Genomic DNA, 19,791 nt, shown 5'->3' with positions numbered 1-19,791 from the left:
GAAAATTAGTCTGAAGGCCTTTATTCTAAGAAGGTAGTAATGTAAAGCTCTGCAGATAGTAAGATTACATTTTTTCCTGAGGAAGTCTGCAGTTTCACAAAATAAATGTCAAAGTGGCTAACAGGTGGTCTGCTTCAAATGAATGTCTCATGCCAGATCAACTTCATCATCACATCCCTCTCACTAAATGATACATTCATGGAAGCAACAGTGCATATGCATTGAGAGCAGACCTTCTGCTGCCACTAGGTCCATTTTAATACAATAATAACAACAATAACTTGGTACTTTTTATTGACCCTCTTAGAAAATCTTACTGATAAATGGCATCACATTCTATCCCAGGTAAAAAAGTCATCTATGACTAGGGGACTCTAAAAATTGTCCCTTTTTAATTACAGAGATACAGAAAAAAAGACAGTCACCCTGACAGACTTAGTCTAAGGGTAGATACTTTTACCTTTGGACTGTCCTTGAGGATGGAAGTGGAGAACTAAAATTGAGCCAGGAAAAAAGGGGTAGTGGTGGTTTGAAGGTGTTGTTCTAAATTTTGTCTCTGTTTCTCAATATGCAAAACTATTTTAATTGGCATCAGATAAAACTCATTTTGTTTAAGCTGAGTCAGTTTAGCCCATGACAGTAACAAGTAATCAATCTTCTTGTCTTTATCCCAGTGCATTATCTCAGCCCATGAGTTTTTTGAACCTATTTTCTCCACCTTTCATCCCTCCTCCATTGAGGAACAGGAGTGAGAGATGCGATCATTATAACACCAGCGCTGGCCACTATTTTGAAGACTCAGAAAAAGTTTGTTATGACAGAAAAAAAAAAAATCACACACAACTGCTTGATGTAACACCAATTTCTAAAGTTGTTACAAATGTTGTCTTAAAATAAGCATTTTTTTTACCTTGTTTCTGTCCTGGGTATCCACTTCTCCAGGTGCCATATGCTTTAGCAACAAAGCTAAACATTTTGGGCTTTTGTGACGTGTAGTTAAATGTAATGGTGTCATATCCTCTAAATCCTTCTGCATCCAGTTCCCTCTACGAGCCAGTAAAAGCTTCATGAAGCGGTAATTTCCCTGGATCAAATAAATAAATAAATAGATAAATTCCAGTTTATCAAACCAAACAATGATACTGTTTAGATATATTTAGTATTGTATTATTACAGTGCCTAAAAAATCTCCACTAAACAAGGTACAAGCTTTGAAAACAGCTAATAAAGATTTTTTGTTAAAAAAACATTAACTCTTGTTTTGTTATTTGGTATAAGATACATTTCTTCCATTACCAGACTGTGTAAGGCAGGGTTCAGTAATATCCAAAATTCTGCAATATTGTCAGAGTTTTTTAAGAATTTAACCTCAATAAACATCATGTGAAAACTGAAATAAGACCATTACATGCTGGTTTCAGCAAGGTAAACAGTTATCAGATGAGAAATAAAACTAAATACAAAGAAAGATCACAACTTTCAAAATGAAAGTAAGAAAAATAACAAGGAATGATTCAGAGAGATATAATGTACTTATCTGAATGAGCAGGAAATACGTAGAAAACTGATAGTTTCTTACATTTTTAAATTGGGAACTGTATATGAATTTTGATCTACTGTATGCATGATAAATGGATGGGATAGCTAGGTTTGCAACATGTTTAAAATACTTAACACTCTGGACTTAGTAGGTTTTCAGAAGAAATACTGTGGAAATGCTCCCACGACTACTGACTGAGGGTGGATCCCAAAGGAAATAATCTGGTTTTATTTCAGAAATAACTGATGAAGCCAGTCAAAAATTACAGATATAATCATGCAATAATGCAGAAGCTGTAGTGATTTAATCTAAAGCCACCCTTAACTTGCTATTGCCCCTTGCTTGGAGGTTATTGTCTATATGTCAGAGATGCTACTTGTGATACTTTGCTGGTTCCACTTCAATACAAAGTCTGCTGGGTTTTTCAAACCACCTTCAGCAGTTAAATTTCAACCAAGGACCAGCAACAGCTGGAGCAATAACTCCTTAAAGCAAAACTTCTGGATCTAGCTTGTGTGACCATGTTTTAAACATCCCTATACTTTTCACACTGTAACTTTTAACCTTTCCTAAAATGAGTGTGCTGTCTCCCAGTTTTGCTCACTGTCCCCAGTGTTTCCAAAAATATTAGATTTTTTGCCAATTTCACATATTGACAATTTAAATAAAGTATCAATTACCCATAAATATAATGAAAATAATTCCCCCCACTCAGGGAAAAGCTGTACCATTTCATGAAGACAATATATGCCGGAAAGGTGATACCCCAATCAATAGAAGTCATGTCTTTGGATTCTTTTGCTTATGGAACTACCTGCAAATTAACATCTTTTAGTCTGCAACGATTCTTTTATAAATCCTGTATGTTAACTCAATGCCTTTAGGCTGTCTTTGGAAAAACAATAAAAATTGGTAACTATGTAGACAAGTATAAACAGTGCCAATGAATGGGGGCACTTCTGCATATCATAAGACTCAGAACTGAGAATCACTGTCAGCAGAACTGTATGGTGGAGATAGGCCAAAGGATTCCAGAGTCCCCCATGGTATCCAGTGCCAGGGCATAAACATATTCTAGTTTTCTTTTTCATAGCAGCCATAAACATTGGAAGGGCAAATTTTGCATACATTACTGTTTTGTTCTTTGTCTCATAAAAATGGAAGAGTTGAGCTATGATGTGGGCAGAATGGATTTCACCAAGTATGCCTAAAATAAATTAATGCAATTTCTCCCCCCCCCCCCCATTTTATTTTAAAATACAAAAAGCAGGGAAAGCAAATCATGAATGAGCTCAGTCAAAATAACCTCTTCCTGCTTCTACAATTTATTGTCATCGGTTCTTGCTCTTCAATGAAAGCCTACAAGAAAAGTCTGCCAAAAACCTTACCACAAACCTGCCTGAAAACGCAAATTTCCCTCGCTAGTGACAGCATAGCTACTGCGTTGTTCAACAGCATCCACAGCAAGTACTGACTAATTCTCTTTCTTCTGCTAGGCGTCAGGGAAAGTATAACCTTAGGATTTTGCCCCTTTAATACACAGGCATGCATCAAGGCATACACTGAAGTACAAAGGCAGAACAGCGTAAGTCTGAACAACTACTAATCCATGTAGAACACACTCAAAATCAATATGTGATAAATTTGGGAATGAGAATAAATAAATTAGGGATGAGAAAACTCCTCATTATTGCCATTATATTTTATAGGTAGATACAAGAATTTGCAAAATTCATAAAAAAAAAATAGCAAAAAATTGCAATGTATCACAATGAGGTTGGGAATTAAGAATGGGGGAAGACAACATTAAATAACTTGAGAGAATATTAGTCTTGGAAGAAATATAACTGCTCTTCTCCATCACAGAGGATAATGTATTTGGTTTGTTTTCAGTATTTCATGCTCAATACGCATGCATACACATGAAAGTAAAAAATTTATTTTCTCTTGTTGATGGTTACTTAGTAGAAGATTTACAAGTGTATTGTGTTTTCTGAAATTAATTCAGCTGAAGAGTCAAAGTTAAAAAATACATAAAGCTAAGGAAACATGCATTTTTATTATTAGAGTTTCTTTCCCTATACTTTATTTTATTTATGCTGTTACACATTTTTCCACCAGTTACTACTATATCATTCTGTTGCATGCTTAGCCACCAACCAATTCCTCTCCTTAGGAAACCAATCTGTAACAAATCCACTTATTCTGAAACACAAAAGATTCTGTTTCTTCCAAATAATTTAAGATTTTTTTTTAAACACCACCACAGAAAAACACCTGTGCTTAGATTACTTGCAATGATCTCACTCATGCTCTTACTTCTGATTGCTGTTCTTTTCTTTAATAACAGCGTGAATGTTGCTGTGTTCCTTTCACTTGTTAGAAAATAATACCATCCCTATTAGTGACAAAGGAAAAATGTCCCACCTTCAATTGAATACAGCTTAAGTTTGTAAACACGCAGTATATCAACATGTCTTGAAGGCAGATTTAATTTATGTTTCACTAATCTTAAAAGCAGTTACTAACCAAATTCCTTCATTTTTATAAAATTCTTGTACATAACAAGTCTTTGAGCTTGCTGGTTTTTTCCCATAGAAAAGGCACTCAATTTGCTTAAACACTCCTGGGCAGCTTTGCATCAGCCCATGGTCTCAACATCAATAGTCTCTAAAATGATTCTGTTATACTGTGAAAACATTATGAGCAAACAGGATTAAATACTGGCACAGAAAACTCGATTCCTGGTAGCCAAAATTTACTACTCCAATGCTGATTCTTAAGATTGTTTTATATTCTATTAAAATTATTTTTAGTCAAAAGCCTTAACTGTGTATGCAAACTACGGCAGTTTTAGAGAACAGTTGACAACTAGCTTCAGCATAATCAAAAGAGATACTTCTGCTATTTCAAAATTTCAGCCACATATACTAACCACAATAGAGTATAACATATTTTTTAGTAGAGAGACAGTTCAATAAGCAATCATTGCTCTGCCATCAAGGAGTGACTGTGAAGAAAGTCCTGGACCCTACACTTGACTGCTGAGCAGTCAGAAGAACTTTCTTTTCCTCAGTGTTTCAACAGAGAAAAGAGGACGGGAGAAACATGTTAGTTGGAATAAACGAATTTGCCAGAATTCAGATTATTCCTGAAATTGAAAACCTTACCCCAAAATTGCAAATTCACTCAGAGTGCCTAATATTTTCAATATGACTCTATTGCCAGAAGCAGGTTCCAGTAGAAAATTGCTAGTAAACCCTTTCCTATGCATTTCTGGGCCTACAAGACAATGTGTTTATTTCTCCATCCACCTGAAGCAGCTTTTCAGTCTATTTTCTCTTCCTGGCCTGTTGAGGGTGGGCAACTGGGAGTATGCCAATGTCAATCCACCCCATACAGTCACATAAGTGAAAAACTAAAGAAAAAACAAGTTCTGTACTGATAACGGTATTGTTACGATTCTAACTGTAGGCTGATACTGAAATTAGCAATGGTTGCATTACTAAAGCTCTAAAAACATTAGCCTGACACTTCACATCATGCCACTCTATACAGGCTGGCACAGTCCTGCTCTGAGTTGCCCAGTTGCCTTGTGCCTCTGTTTCAAACACTTAATCAGAACTTGACCCATGGTACCTTCACTCAGCAATAGGAAGATTAGAGGAAAGAATGTTTCTTCTTCCTTTCCCTGGATCAGTAGCAGTCCTTCCCTAGCAAACTGATGGACAACAGGAGATTCGGTATGTGGCTGAATAATGTTGGCATATGTTTATAGAAAAACAGAAGGATTCCATCATCACTGAAAAACCCACTCTAGCATCTAAGGCCCTTCTGGGACAGGTTTCGGCCTTCCCCCAAACAAATAGGCAGACACACATTCCTACTGGTTCACTGTCCAAACCAGTTCAATTGTACTGGAACATATTTTCTTATTACTGTTGGGAAGGTTGAATGTTACCCACCTCAACTAGCTGGCTCTCCAGTAACAGGTAGCAGAATAGACCAACCAACCTAACATAGAAAACACTATCATAAAAATACAGCTGTGTAAATATTTCAACACTCAAAATGAAAAAGAGGATTTGGCATTGCTGTTCCTCATATGATATCTGGCATTATAAGAAAGATTCAGAATTGTTAATGTTTTTTTTTAATTTACCTTTTCAATACATGTAGATAATGTAATACATTCCATGACACACTGTTAAAGCCTGAATCTTAGACTAACACAGAGCTAAAAAAAAATTGCTGTAGTTAATCCTGCTTCTTGTGAAAGGTTTTAGTCTTCATGTATGCAAAATTCTTCCAGAAATTTCTTAGCATATACAAGTGTTAACCTCCTTAACAAGTGACAGGTTATTCTCTCCTCAGCTGTGAGATATCATGCATGATCCCTCTGCAACCCGAACAGCTTAACTTGCCAGCAGAGAGGCCATGTAGAGTGCTCTCTTACATTTGGTAGAAACATAGCAATGCCAGCAATGGCAGCTGGCATCACTGCTCAGCTACCAGGAGATAAAAGAACAAAGGCAATTAATGCTTACTAGTGATATCTTACTTCCTCTCCTCTTAGTTGGCTAAAATGTGATGTTTTTCTGATACTGAATTGAAAAGAAATGGAGTACAGTTCCTGTAAAATGCATCAAATTTTCTTTCTGTGAAATGAAAGACAAAGTGTAACAGCAATTGGGACAATTGGGACAATTCAAGGTAGCATCATATAAAATACAGAAATGCAAAAACCTGGACTACTGACTGTAGTTATGTAAAATAAAATGCCATCTGAAATGGAAGAGTCATTATCATCTTAACACCAAGTGTACATATATTGAAACGAAGTTTCATCACATATGTCTCTTGGATAGTTATTAAATAGATAAAGGTCCTAACACTTTTCCAAACTAAAGATAACACCAAAATACAGTAGACAAGTACACTTCTTAATAGAACAGGAACCAGCCCTCTTAATCTGTTAATATTTTTTCTCCTTATATTACTTCCATTATATATGGCTAAAGCGCAAGTAAATCAATACCCCTCTCCCTTACCAGCTGTGGTTCTCGAAGAAAATGGAAGGATTGAAGGAGGTGGGCAATAGAACTATTTAATCCAAATCCTAAGTGAATGACAGCATATCAGTTTCTCTATAGTCCAGACTGACATTCATTACACACCAACAACTAGGAATATTTTGCAGAATCTCAAATACAATTCTCCTGGGTACATAATGATGAACGACACTTAAGTATTTTGCACACCAAATGTTTATACATTTCAGAGTTTGCTTTGACAAGTTCACCTGGGTTCTAGAAACATTCTGGTGATGTGCAACAGACCTTTTCATCCCACTTATTTCTTTGTGAGTTAACTTGGTCATTACATAACCATGTACTAAATCTAACTAAACTTCTTCTCTATCCTGTAGTGTGGATATACCTCTGAGGCTACGCTTCTCATTTTTGGATTTGAAAAATATACTACATATGTAGATAAATATAATGCCATTTTATAAAGGGAGAAACCGAGCTGCACAAGGTAAGGGTAAGCATCAGAGGAATATGTGCACCTCCTCCAAGCATCAAAAGCACATCCATTGATAGGCTTTCAACACCTTGTCATCAGCTGGTTAAGAGGAGGCAAAACATACAGAAAAAACTGCTTACTTCCCTATTCATTGCTGAGACTGCATTTTCAAGAGGCATAGCAATTTTAACCCATGTGAAATATTTAACATGACTTGAAAGACTGATTTGTAGTAATTTATAATGTAGCTCACATAAGCTGACTATTGATTGACTGTTACAGCACAGCTACACTTGGTTTTCAGAATACCTCCAACAGGTTTGTGAAGATTTAGTTGAGTGCAAGGGTTGCTAGAGCACTAAGAAAAAGGCAGCCTAGCATCTCTATATAACCTCACAGTAAACACAGCAGGGCTCATCAGAAAGAATGCCAAGCTGTTAAACCGTGAAGATGCTACTCTGGCTACAATTCAGATTTACACACCTACTTTCCCAGTACTAGGAACAGACAGACCAAAAGAACATAAAGCAATTTATAAGTGATCCTTACAAAAGACATATTTCTTAAGGGCTCTTCATTGCCAACAGTCAGAGCACTGGAGATGTAGTCAGGGCATATACTTACAGTAGAATAGGAAGTCTTAGAAATATTTACAGATAAATCACAAATTAGAACTGAAGGTTAAAACTGATTCTCTAGGTTACTAAATCCAATCACAGAATGTTGGAGGTTAAAAGGGACCACCGAAGGTCATCTAGTCCAACCTCCCTGCTCAAGAAGGGTCACCTAGAGCACATTACTCAGGATTGTGTCCAGACAGCTCTGGAGTTTCGCCAGGGAAGGTGAGTTAACAGCCTCTCTGGGCAACTATTCCAATGCCCAGTGACCCTCACAGTAAAGAAGTTCTTCCTCATGTTCAGGTGGAACTTCCTGTGCTTTAGTTTATACCCACTGTTTCTTGTCCTGGGGACACCGCTAGTTACAGGGACTAACTAGGGAGGACACCACTAGTCACAGGTCTCCAACCAGACTCTGTGCCACTGACCACATCCCTCAGAGACCTGCCATTCATCCAGTTCTCAATCCACCTCACCACCCACTAGTACAGCCTGCAGTTCCTGAGCTTGCCTATGAGGATGTCATGGGAGACAGTGTTGTAAGTCTTGATTAAGTCCAGGTAGACAACATGCACTGCTCTCCCCTCACCAATCCAGCCAGTTGTCCCATCATAGAAGGCAGTCAGGTTGGTTGAGCCTCCAGCACCACAGGGAGTAAGGGCATCTAATCCTTTTAAAAAAATTCATAGAGATTTCATTTAAGTGGAATTATGGTGTTTTGAACTTTTTCCCCTCCATATTTTTCAGGTTTGGGCTGTGTTTTTAGGTTTTGCTTGCTCTAAGATACCCACACACTTCATTCTTTCCACCCATGAAAGTACAGTGCAGGTTTTAAAATCTACACAAGCATTGCTCTTTTTATTGCAGTAACAAAGGATAAACACTACAAACCCCCAGAATATTATTAGGTCTCTGCACTTATTCTAGCTTGAACTCACTTGTTTTGAGCACAGGATTTGAACACAAGAGATTACAGAGTACCAGAAGAGGTCCCACTAAGCAGCCTACTGAACGGCAATGATACTTGTCTATTGCTAGCGCAAATATCTTGTCAGATACACCAAAACCTGCATTTCTCTTATCAATTACATGCATTCTCTGATAACTTAGCACATTGATGTCCTTCTCAGTCATTTTCAATTAACAAATTAATAATCCATATAAGCATAAATTGTTTCCTCCCCTACCCCCGATTTTTGACTATCGTATTTCTAACCACTTCAATTACTTTCAATATTGTCATACTTCTGGTATGAATCCTGACTACTGACTGACAATAACATCTAATCTTGTGTCACTCTGTAGTATCCTTAGAAAAAGTACTAATTTTGTTAATGAAAAATACTAATACTAGATTCAAGTGCAACTGTGAGAAACTGTAATATATTCCTCCTGGTTTTACAGTTCATATTTCAACTGTATTTGTTTTCAGTTCATTATCATTTTGTGTCCTAATTTCCCATTTAACTTGCAATTTTCCATCTAGCACTACAATAAATATTTCATACAGGCTTAAAAAAGACAATTATTGAATTTATTTCTAGAAAATCTTCTGATTGCAGGCAAGTGGTAAAATAAAAGGCCCCACAAAAATCAGAAGCATGAAGGTCAGCCTGTTTAAAGGGGTATGTTTGAAGACAACAGAGAAGGAGTAACAGTGCAGTAACTTCACCATCCATGACAGTAGGGATTTCAGAGATCTGATAATTATATAAATTATTATATAAATTATTCACCATAGTTTAATAATTTATTAGCTTATTAAAATTTGATTTTTGAAATATATTCATTATTAAGCAGCACTTATGTAAAACGTTTTAGCACAGTTTTCTCAGTATTCTTTTGTGAAAAGAGAGACTATTTAACAATCAATAACTCCTCTTCAGAGGAATATAATATATAATTCAGTTAATTTTACTCTTTCCCATACAGGACACCACAAATAGAGTTGAATTAACTGCAAAGATAAAACAAGTCTGCTTTTCTAGTGCTATACCAATTGTAGTATGGGCAGTGATTATACTTTTACTGTCTTTAAATATTATTCAAGTTTCAATTTTCCTTTTTAAATTCATAAATAATATTCAAGAAAGTATAACTGGATGCATAACAACAGTTTGAGAGCAGAAAACCAAACTGTATCATAGGTTATTACCTATGTATTTATTCATGTACACTCTTCCTTTAGTTTAGACCCAGTGTGGGGCAGAATTAAAACAGGAAAGGTGCACAGAAATCTAGCATACCAGGCCACTGATCTCCTTTTCCAGAGAAGCGCATTCTGCCCCAAATATCTTAGCTCTTATTCTAAGATAACAAAAAAAGTTAAATAGATTGCTATGATTTTTTAACAGTCAGATTTAGATATCAAACCTTTTAAACCCAGGACTTGTTAAAAATTGGAGTTAAAATTTACTCGCTGCTGATGTCCAAAACACGTAATTTATAGTCGTGACATATGAGTTTCTACAGTCAATATAAATCCATAAATGACAAACAAGAAACTGTACCGTGCACTCAGGCACTGACTGAGGTAAAATATGAACGACATGAAAGTCATTTAGATTTTAGCTTAAAACCCATGCAAGCCACTTTGCACTACGTCAGCACGCTCTGCCAATGGATTACAGCTGAAGTTGAGAACAGCTCTTTGCTGTCAGATGCTTTCAAGATGCAGTGAAAGCCAAAAAACTTCAACTCCTTAACTGCTAGCAAAGCTTTCAAAAGATAAACATCTCCTTTAAAACAACAATGGCAACAGATTTTAACCTGCTTATGTTCAGAGTAGAAACTGCTGTCTTTGATCTTTGATCAATCTTAAAATAAACTTACTGCATACACAAGCATACACTCTCTTTTTGCAGCAAGTAGATGCTGAAGAGAGGATGCTTCACCTGACAGATCAGCTTGGTCACAAATGACCAAAACCCAAAAATTTTCATAAGTTTGGCAATTTAAAAAAAAAAAAAAAAAGGCTGTGGCATGGTTTCTGTAGAGGTTGTTTCATCTATTAATATCCCCTTGAGAGGAAATGTGTCCTCAGAACATCAGAAACAACTTGGAATGGCATGGAGCTAATGAAGGACTTAATGTCACCAATACCTGCCAGTTTTAGTAGGTTTTTAGGGAACAAACTAAGCACTTACAAAATATTCCCCTCAACCTTTGGGGAGGTTGGTACCCTGTGTAAATTAATTATAGTGAGTTAGACTAGTATTTATTCAGAACAGTATTTCTTCCAACTCTAGAACAACTTCAGCTACCAGTTTAATTCAAGAAAACTTGAAATCAAGTATTTAGGTAGTTTTAATTTGAGCAAAACTAAGCAGTTAACTCCTTAATTAAAAATTCAATTGAAAAATAAAAGTAAGTAAAAGAAAATCTTCTGGATTATTGTTTTAAATACAACCCATATCAATTATCCACTGAACAATAGCTTTGGAAACAAAAAAATCTGTAAGTAATTTATTACCTCTGTGTGGACACAGATGATGCTATGTCTTCTAACAAACCACTCGTGGATTTAAATGTGTGAAGTTTTCTAATCCTTTCAAGTCAACCATGGCAAAAACATTGCTGATTTTTACACTGGGTTCAATCTTACAAAGTACCCTTTTAGCAACTTTGTTAGCAGCATCCTAGACTTGAAAGTAAAACACTCAACTGGAGAGAAACGCTCAGACAGCTGAATAGAGACCTTATTTACTAAACCTTACTTCTGAACGTGTTCATCTGTCTGGCAAAGCTGCTTAGGCAACACATCAGCCAAGAGCATCAGTACAATTTGAGGCCAGTTCTGACTATCAGACATTTTGACTGAAAGCAAGGAGGTGTCTGAACTTGGATCACTTTTCCCTAAAGCCTCTTGCAAAACTGGCTGAGTATCCAGGTTTCCATAGGAACAGACAGAACTACCAACTGGCATACAGTCAAAGAATACAATAGAGAAGACAACTGACCAGAGCTGTAAAAGCCAAGGTAACACTGTTTCCCAGCATAAGTTGAAGGAAAATAGGTGTTTGTGCCTATTGATCTCATATTTGATTTCACTGATTTATGGTCTGGACATGCTGTTTCTGTGTAGTGTTCTCAGCTCTTCAGCTCTAAATCTTATAGTCTACCTATAGAAATTAATGGCTCTTATATAAAAAAAAGAAACCTCTTCAAGGACAAAAATGCAATTAGCATTCTCATTTCCAGTTGATCTCTTCTACTGTTACTGAACTTGTTTTCCTGTAGTGTCCTTCTGAAGTCATTCATGCAGAAGTACTCACAGTACACAACCTCTAGGGATTTATGAAAAACCTGAGACACATCATCCATATTTACAGGATCACTGCCCACCTCTTCAAGAATAATCAAAGACTAAGTTTAAAAAAAACCAAACATTTCAAAAACCACTGTGATTTCAAAGGTCTTGACAGTACTCTGACCAGTACTGTATCATTATTGCCTTGGACTTCTTAATTGCACCTCTCTACATGCTTGTGCATGGAAATATCCTTACAGACTGCTGGAAGCAACAATTCTTTCCAAATGAAAACATTGCATACGTATTCATTTTTGAGCATACCTTCCCAGAATTTTTTGTTCTGATTTTAGCTGCTATTTTACCTGAAAATAAATCCATCTTTTAATTGCAGTGGCGGAATCATCATGCCTTGAAGTATTCAAAAACCATGTAGATGAGGCCCTTAGTGATACGGTTTACCAGTGGACTTGGCAGTCCCAGGGTAAGGGTTGGACTTCATGATCTTAAAGTGCTTTTCCAACATAGTTGATTCTATGATTTAACTGTATTTATTTCAAACATCTTAAGCCCTATAACAAACCACTCTGTGAAATAATTAAACTACATAAACTACATAAACTACATACCAAATTCTGTTCTATCAGAAAAGTTCTCCAGCCACAGTGAAGTTTCCAGAACTATTACAGAAGTAGACAGACAGCCTGTAATGAAAATAACCTTACAATAAAGGTAAGTTTACCCTTGCTTTAAATACTTGATAATAATAATTGAGACACTTGCAGCTACTTTTATAAATTGTACTATTTTACAACTTCTATAGACACTACAGTGATATTTGAGATTTAAAATGAAGTTGGAATTTATTCATAGCACTGGCAAATAAAACAAAGCCTTTAGTAAGCTACTCAAACTACATCCTAGGAATAATAAAAGGAGATTTATTTCTCTTTGATCAGACTACAGGCAGTTAAAATTACAATTCAGGCTTGGTGTTTCTTAAAGTCTTCCCAAATCTATACCGCACTAACAGAACATTGAAAAAGCATATCCTATGTGTATATATATGTTTATGTTTTAAGTGTTTCCACCATAACACTGAACATATACAGATAATATTCATAGCATAAACCACTTAATATTTCAGTAGAAATCATTCCTCATTAATAAAAAAAGGTAGCATTATTCACTAATTCTTCATTCTTCGTTAATTGAAAAAAAAAAAGTAACAAAGAAGGGCTCCAAACTTCTCTAAAAGAAACAAAAAAAAGGTGGTAATTTTAATAAATTAATTAGTTAAATTATTTTTTTTATTTTATGAAATTCTGACCCTGGCTGTTGCTTTCCCGGAAACAACAGACTTTGCTTATTTAGTTTATACATATCCATTTTGACTTGAGGTGATTCACCTAATTCTCTTTAATCAACAATTTAACCAAGCATTTACAGACAAAGAGAGAGACAAATGAAAGATTAGTGCTCTTGGAGTTTGTGGCTGGCCACGAGATCTGAATTTATTTTTCAAATACCTTCTATAGCAATTGCCTTGCATGCTGAAGACATCCTATCTAGTATACTATTGATTCAAATGACAAGCCTGAGCATCAGATTAAGGACGTGTCAGACACCTGATAGAAGATTTCTGGAGAATTCAGCAGAAAGGTGTCCTGTTTCAAAATGATCTATTGCTGGTACTATATTTATTGAAGTGCATGTGGAAACATTTAACACAAAACTAATTCACTTAAAATTAGAATAACATTTATAATCAGTGAAAACAAATACCTTCACTTTTTACTACAGAATACCTGAGAAAGTCACCTCATTCAAACAAAAATCACCAAATGGCTCACAAAGCTGAACTAACCCAAACTGATGATCTAATACCAGTGACAGTCCTCTTTTAATGTTAGTGCCAGATCTGGGCACAAAAAATTAAGTGGTTTCTCAGTCCCAATGAAAATATTCCTTTTTGAAACCACTGAAGATCAGTCATGAGGTCTGCTGCAGGGGGGCAATTAATACAAGAATGATGCTTTAGAAAGGACACTCAAACAGGGAAATGTCTTTGCCTGTAAAGGTATTTTTAAGGTATAGACTTGGCAGCAGACATCAGTGGCCTTGGGGAAGAGCTGGGCAAGTCTCTTGTGTACAGAGGGATGCCACAATGCTAAACATGCTAAAGGCACAGCAATAAGTGAAACAAATCTGTTCATATCTGAACCATAACACTCGAAGTATAGCAAGTACCATACTTAAAAAGAATCCCATTTTTAAGATGCAACCGTTATTTTTAAGTTCAAATGCTAGAGAAAAATTCAATTCTCCTTTGAACAAAGCCAAATAGAAGAGGGGACAGCCATTTGACAACAGCATGCACAAAAGAGCTAGCAGTTGAAAACCAGGAAAACTAAGCCAACTTAAAACAGCCAAACATCAAGCAATGTGGAATAAAGTTCTGTAGAAAAATCACTGCTTGTGCCTGCACAAAGTACTTGCCTTTGCTGGTCAAAATTTTGCCTGCTTGTCCTGCATGTCTGCATCCTGTTCAGTTCTAGGCCATCTTCCCAACAAAGTCTCTGAGTTGAAGTTCTGCACCATTACTTTAAGTCCTCAGTTTAGAATTTTTTTTAGGACAGAATCACTTCACCTTCTCATCCTTGTTCACTGATACTCTTCATAAACTAATACAAAATGTTTTAATTTACAGTAGCTTGAAGAGTTATTGCTTCGGAAGAGAACTTAGAAAATATCAGAAAAAGTAACAATGGGTAAGTCATCAGCCCAGAAGCTCTTTCAAATTTTACTCACAAAAGTACAAGCGTGAATTTGATACATGAAAATAAAGTAATTCTACCAGCTGGCTGTAAGATATTTAAGATATCATTCCATATGCTGTGCAGAATTAGTTCCTTTTCACTGAGAAACATAACACAAACATAGTCTCTCCATGTTCTGCCACCAAGGCTTACACTTGATCCATATTTTCAAAATCTTTTAGAAAATCACTTCAGTTGGAGACGTCTTATTTTTAATGAAATTTCAAATGCCTGAGATCAAGACTGCTCAAGAGAAGCACTAGCATGATACTAGTTCTTCACCTGTCCTTCCTGTAGCTCACATTAGAAGGTTAAATGTGATTAAGTCAGATTATACAGAGTCAAAAATAAGTACCAAGATCATAAAGTCAGAACTGGGGAAGCAATGAAACGAAACAGACAAAAAGATGAGGCAGGAGAACTGGATTATGAGAAAAAATATGACAGAGGTACGATACCTGACAGAGTAACTAATTGCAAAAGCAAAAAGTATTCAAGCCCCATGAATCAGACTCTCACACAAAGATGGGTACTTGAGAGCATGGAAGTCAATCTCAAAGGTGAAAAGGGGTGTCCTTTCTGACATTTAAGCCATTGAAACACGGTAACAGACAATCCATTCAAGATTTCTGCTTCTGAAATACTTTCACCGTTGTCCTAACCTACAAAGATAAATGTGAGAATAAGCATAGGTTTGCCAGTATTTACAGCAGACCATCAGTAAATACAATGTCATGAGTCCAAATGGCCATTGGTGGTGCAGAAGGGAGGGGAGCAGCAGGGGAAACAATTCAAACTGAAACACCCACTAGTTTAAAACAACTGATTGAACCCTGAAAAACTCATCTATGAGATTTAAAAAATCTACAAAATATAAAATTTTCTTTTGCTTAATTAGTGAATAGAAAGGGCCTTCCCCCCCTCAAAATTTTGCTACATCAAGGTCATCAGCAGTTGCTGATGCACCCTGAGAAAAAAGGCGCTGCAGGAGTGCTAGTAAAAGGTGGCCAGTTATATTGGCAACTTTGGCCAAGTACTATAGATATCAGGGAAATGTGTTAAAGAAAAGATATACACGTATGGTTACAGCCAAGACTTGCTTTGAAAAGAGTGACAAAATAAGATGACAAATAAGCCCCCCACTATTTTAGTAATCTTATAAACAAACAAATCCTCCTTGCAAATCTAGTCCTATTATTTATTCTAGTACTGCAAACGTTCTGAGACAGTAATGTGAAATAATTATTTGTTCTACTAGCATAATGGCTCTTTTACTGGATTTAACTTCTTTAGAACAACACAAATCTTTTTCCACAAAACAGGCAGAGAACAAAAGATCAAAAGCAACAGTAAGAAAATATAGACAAAATTAATCTGACAATTTTAGAGCGCAATGCAGGACTGGATCATAGTACTTGTTCTTACAGCAACACTGAAACAACTGCCTATATTTCAGAAAACACTGGTACTATTGGACTGCCAAATCTTTACAATGAAATCTTAAAATAAAATATGCCATTTCTTTACAGCTTCTGCTAAGTGATTCCCTCCACTGGTGGATATTTTTCCTCTCCTATGTCATAATCCTTTGCATTTATATTCCCCTTCTGAGTAGTTAAATGGCTTTTCTCAAAACATAGAACCAGTGTGATTTGCTATCACGCTGCCAAATCTGTTTCACACAGTCTGTCTGCCTCCGTGTGTGTGAGAGAGAGAGATATGGAGAGAGCGCACACCACACATCCTCATTAACTGGAGAGATGTATAATTAAACAAGAGGGGGCTAAAGCATACGTTAGCCTATTCTACTTTTCTATCTATTACCTTTTAAAAAGCTTTCATATGTCTTCTTCCTTGTTTCTGAAAGCTAACCATCCCTTCTTCCTTTCAGGAAGGCTGACATTTGACAGCTTAACATAGCTGACAGGGTTACCCAACAGCTCACCCTCCCTATTCTCAATCCAATTAGACCTCTAATCCTCCAGATGAAAGGCCCAACTACTCACGTTCCTCATGACAACGACAGCTATTGATTATTTGTCACTACAGCTAACACCTTCTCTGTGGAGGCCACTCTGACAGAAGCAAACCTACCAAATTAGACAGCACTTTATCTGCCCTGGAGGCCAAATGGCACAACAAGTAAAGGCTAATAAATGGTATAAAAATGAACAAATCATAACATTATGACAGGTTGATCGTTGCCAGCAGCTTCACAGCTCAAGCTTGATGCTCTGTTAGACCTGTTCCTTCCCTTTTCTCTTCCACTCGTGCTCCAACTTTGACTGAATTAAAGGCCAGAACAATTAAGGCATTTGACCAGCAAAGATAAGCTAGGATAGAAGTATCATCAAGGGACACAAATGTCAATAGCAGACTACCGTTTGTCAATAAAAACATTCCAGAGATGCAAATGCTCATGACTCTGCTCTCCACTAGGCTGTACTGACTCCCTTTGTACAGAGCTCTTCTCAAGCCCAGGCAGAAACTCTGGGAAAATTAACCCCAGAAAACCAAGCTTGAACTGCTCTTATCAGGCAAGGATCTGCATCATTACAAAAGGAACCCCAATACCAAGCTACACGATGGAGAAATGTTATGGCTGTGATTCCATGTAATATCTATGAAATTGTCCTTTCTTTTTAGTTTAGATATAAACCAGGACTACAGCATTTGAATTTATCATTATAAATTTTCTTCCATTATTTCTCAAGAAAAAGTCTGTTTCTAGGACAATATGCAGTATCTAGTAAAACAGACCTCCCAAGTCGCATCACTTTAAGGCAAACTGAAAAGCAGCAACAACATGGAATTTTACAGTGGCACTACCCAAAAACATTAACAGTGAGAGCAGAGACACTGTCCCTGAACTGAGGCTGTTTAATACAAGCAGCAGGAACAGAATGTAAAAAACAACCCCAACAAAATCAAACACCACAATCACATGAATGTTGTTAAGATCATGGAATCACAAGAATAATATGAGTAAAAATACACAAGTTCTTGAAACAGTTAGAAGTAGTTAGCATTGCCTTGTCACAATAAATCAGCTGATTTCTCAACTATGCCAAAAATAATGTATTTTCTAGCAAGGCATTCCTACAGTTCTGAAATTACTTACTAATGATAAAATAGCATTACATCAAAATACATTAAAACTTAAATAAAAGCTTCTTTAGTTAAAGAAGATGTAAGACATGAATATCTGATACTCTACTTTGGGAAAATCTACAGTTTAACTGAGGAAAATTTCCTGTGTAACACCTAGTTTATACAGATATAGGAAACTACATGCAAGTACAACATACTGTTAAAAAAAAAATCTAAGCACTATAAAAAGATATATTCAGTAAAAAAAAAATTAGCAAATTGTGCAGTGTTTGTCCTCAGACTTTTAGCTTCTTAAGTTTACAAAACCTCTTGGGGATGAACATGTATTTATTAATCCTTTCAATCACATAGATGATTAAACTCTTAGAAAGATAGGCATTTCAGTACAGTATTATCAGAAAACATGTATGTTTAAATTAACAGTTTGGCAAACAGATCTCTTAAGATTACCACTGCCCAAAGAACTTACAGGACCATTTAGGTAAGTTGGGTCTCACAAAACTCAAGCAAACCATATCAGAGGAAAGTTGAAATTGTATATAATATTACTAGGAATAAATTTAAATTATTACCATCCTGCTCTAAAATGTATTCTAAATATAATAATAAATAATCACTGCAAAGAGGAGATAAATATTTTCAAATAATGCAGCGCACCATCTAGCAGATGTATTTTCATTTATAGTGATAAAACCCCATTCTTAATACAATTCTGTTCTTCCCAAAGTGAGACTAGTTCAAAACTCCTAATCTTGAGCCCCCACAGAAGCACCTGTGATAAAGGAGTCCTGCAGTGGCACATGTGGCCCAACCCTCTGCACCAGGAAGAACTGAGCAAACTCGTTCCAAACTCACTCCAACTCTTAACTCACACAAAGACATTTCTGCACCAGCAAGTCCACAGCGCTCTTGGGAGCTGTTCAGGTTTCCCAGCATTGAAAATCCCCTTAGTGTTTATATTGTAAACCTCCTCCTTACCCTAGGTTATACTCATTACTGCTTATTTAGCAGATTATCTTCCTTTTAACATACACCTTGTTTATAGAGGAATGGAATACATTCTCCCAATTTGGCTTTACCTAGTTCATTAAAAATATTCTCATTTCGACTTTTCTCAACTTCTGTTATTTTAAGAGCTTTTATTTTTTCTTTTTTAATCTTTAATGGTGGCTAAAAGCCCAATGTTATACTAGAGAACTAGCTGGTGCCAAGTAGTGAAAAAAAATATTCTTCTTAATGTTTAATCATATCAGTAAAATCTTTAAATGTCTTTATGTAAGTATTAGACTTATTAATCCAATGAGTTATCTCCCCTATTATTATTCCTGAGTTTTCTTCTGCAAGACTTATTTATAATATTTGATTTATGATAACTATTCCTGAAAAAAGTGAATCTTTCCCACCATTACAGGTGAGAATAAGAAATGATATTGCAGTATGTTTTCCAAGTTGTGTTTCAGGAGATGGGCCTCCCTGAGAATCATACCTCAACATCCTTTATACACAGCAAGAGCTAATCAATTCATCTTCACATACACATACAAATAGATCCTTGACGTATTTATTCTTTGTTCTACTTAGGTTTTCAAATCTTACAATTAAAACAAAGTCCCTCAAAATATGAATGCTACAATGATGGCTACTAGTCATCAACTGCCCCAGGCAACTGCAGATCACCAATTGAGCTGTATGTAAAAGAGATGGCACTATACTTAGTTCATCTTTTTCCACACAAATACACTCTGCTATGCTGTATTTGTCTAAATACTCTTGCAATAGTTCCTGCTGCAAAACTTCTTATTAAACCTCCCTCATCCACTTTCAGCTACTATTCTAAATTCAGGGAAAAAAAGTGTTTCAGAAGTAGATAGAAGCATTCTGTCTACAGCAGGCTATAGAGAAAACCTGTCAAATATTTATAGTTTTGCA

The 19,791-nt window shown here is 36.1% G+C and overlaps 1 protein-coding gene across 4 annotated transcripts in view; it reads right to left on the bottom strand.

Annotated features, from left to right (window-relative positions):
* Positions 1-19,791, bottom strand: part of INVS (inversin) — an 85,155-nt gene that overhangs the window by 48,832 nt on the left and 16,532 nt on the right. For 2 of the 4 annotated variants that reach the window (XM_061448967.1, XM_061448968.1), the window contains exon 4: positions 911-1,084. In XM_061448967.1, coding sequence (XP_061304951.1) covers positions 911-1,084 — 174 coding nt within the window. Of the gene's footprint in view, positions 1-910; positions 1,085-12,561; positions 12,637-19,791 lie in introns of those variants that run through there. The other 2 variants (XM_061448969.1, XM_061448970.1) reach the window with 2 other exon arrangements.

The sequence above is a fragment of the Pezoporus flaviventris genome, unplaced genomic scaffold (assembly GCF_033815535.1).
Source record: "Pezoporus flaviventris isolate CSIRO_AGI_PZ_B2104156 unplaced genomic scaffold, CSIRO_AGI_Pfla_v1 ptg000007l, whole genome shotgun sequence".
Lineage (NCBI taxonomy): Eukaryota > Metazoa > Chordata > Aves > Psittaciformes > Psittacidae > Pezoporus > Pezoporus flaviventris.
Note: the sequence above shows the minus strand (reverse complement) of the source record. Positions and strands in the feature narration are given on the sequence as shown.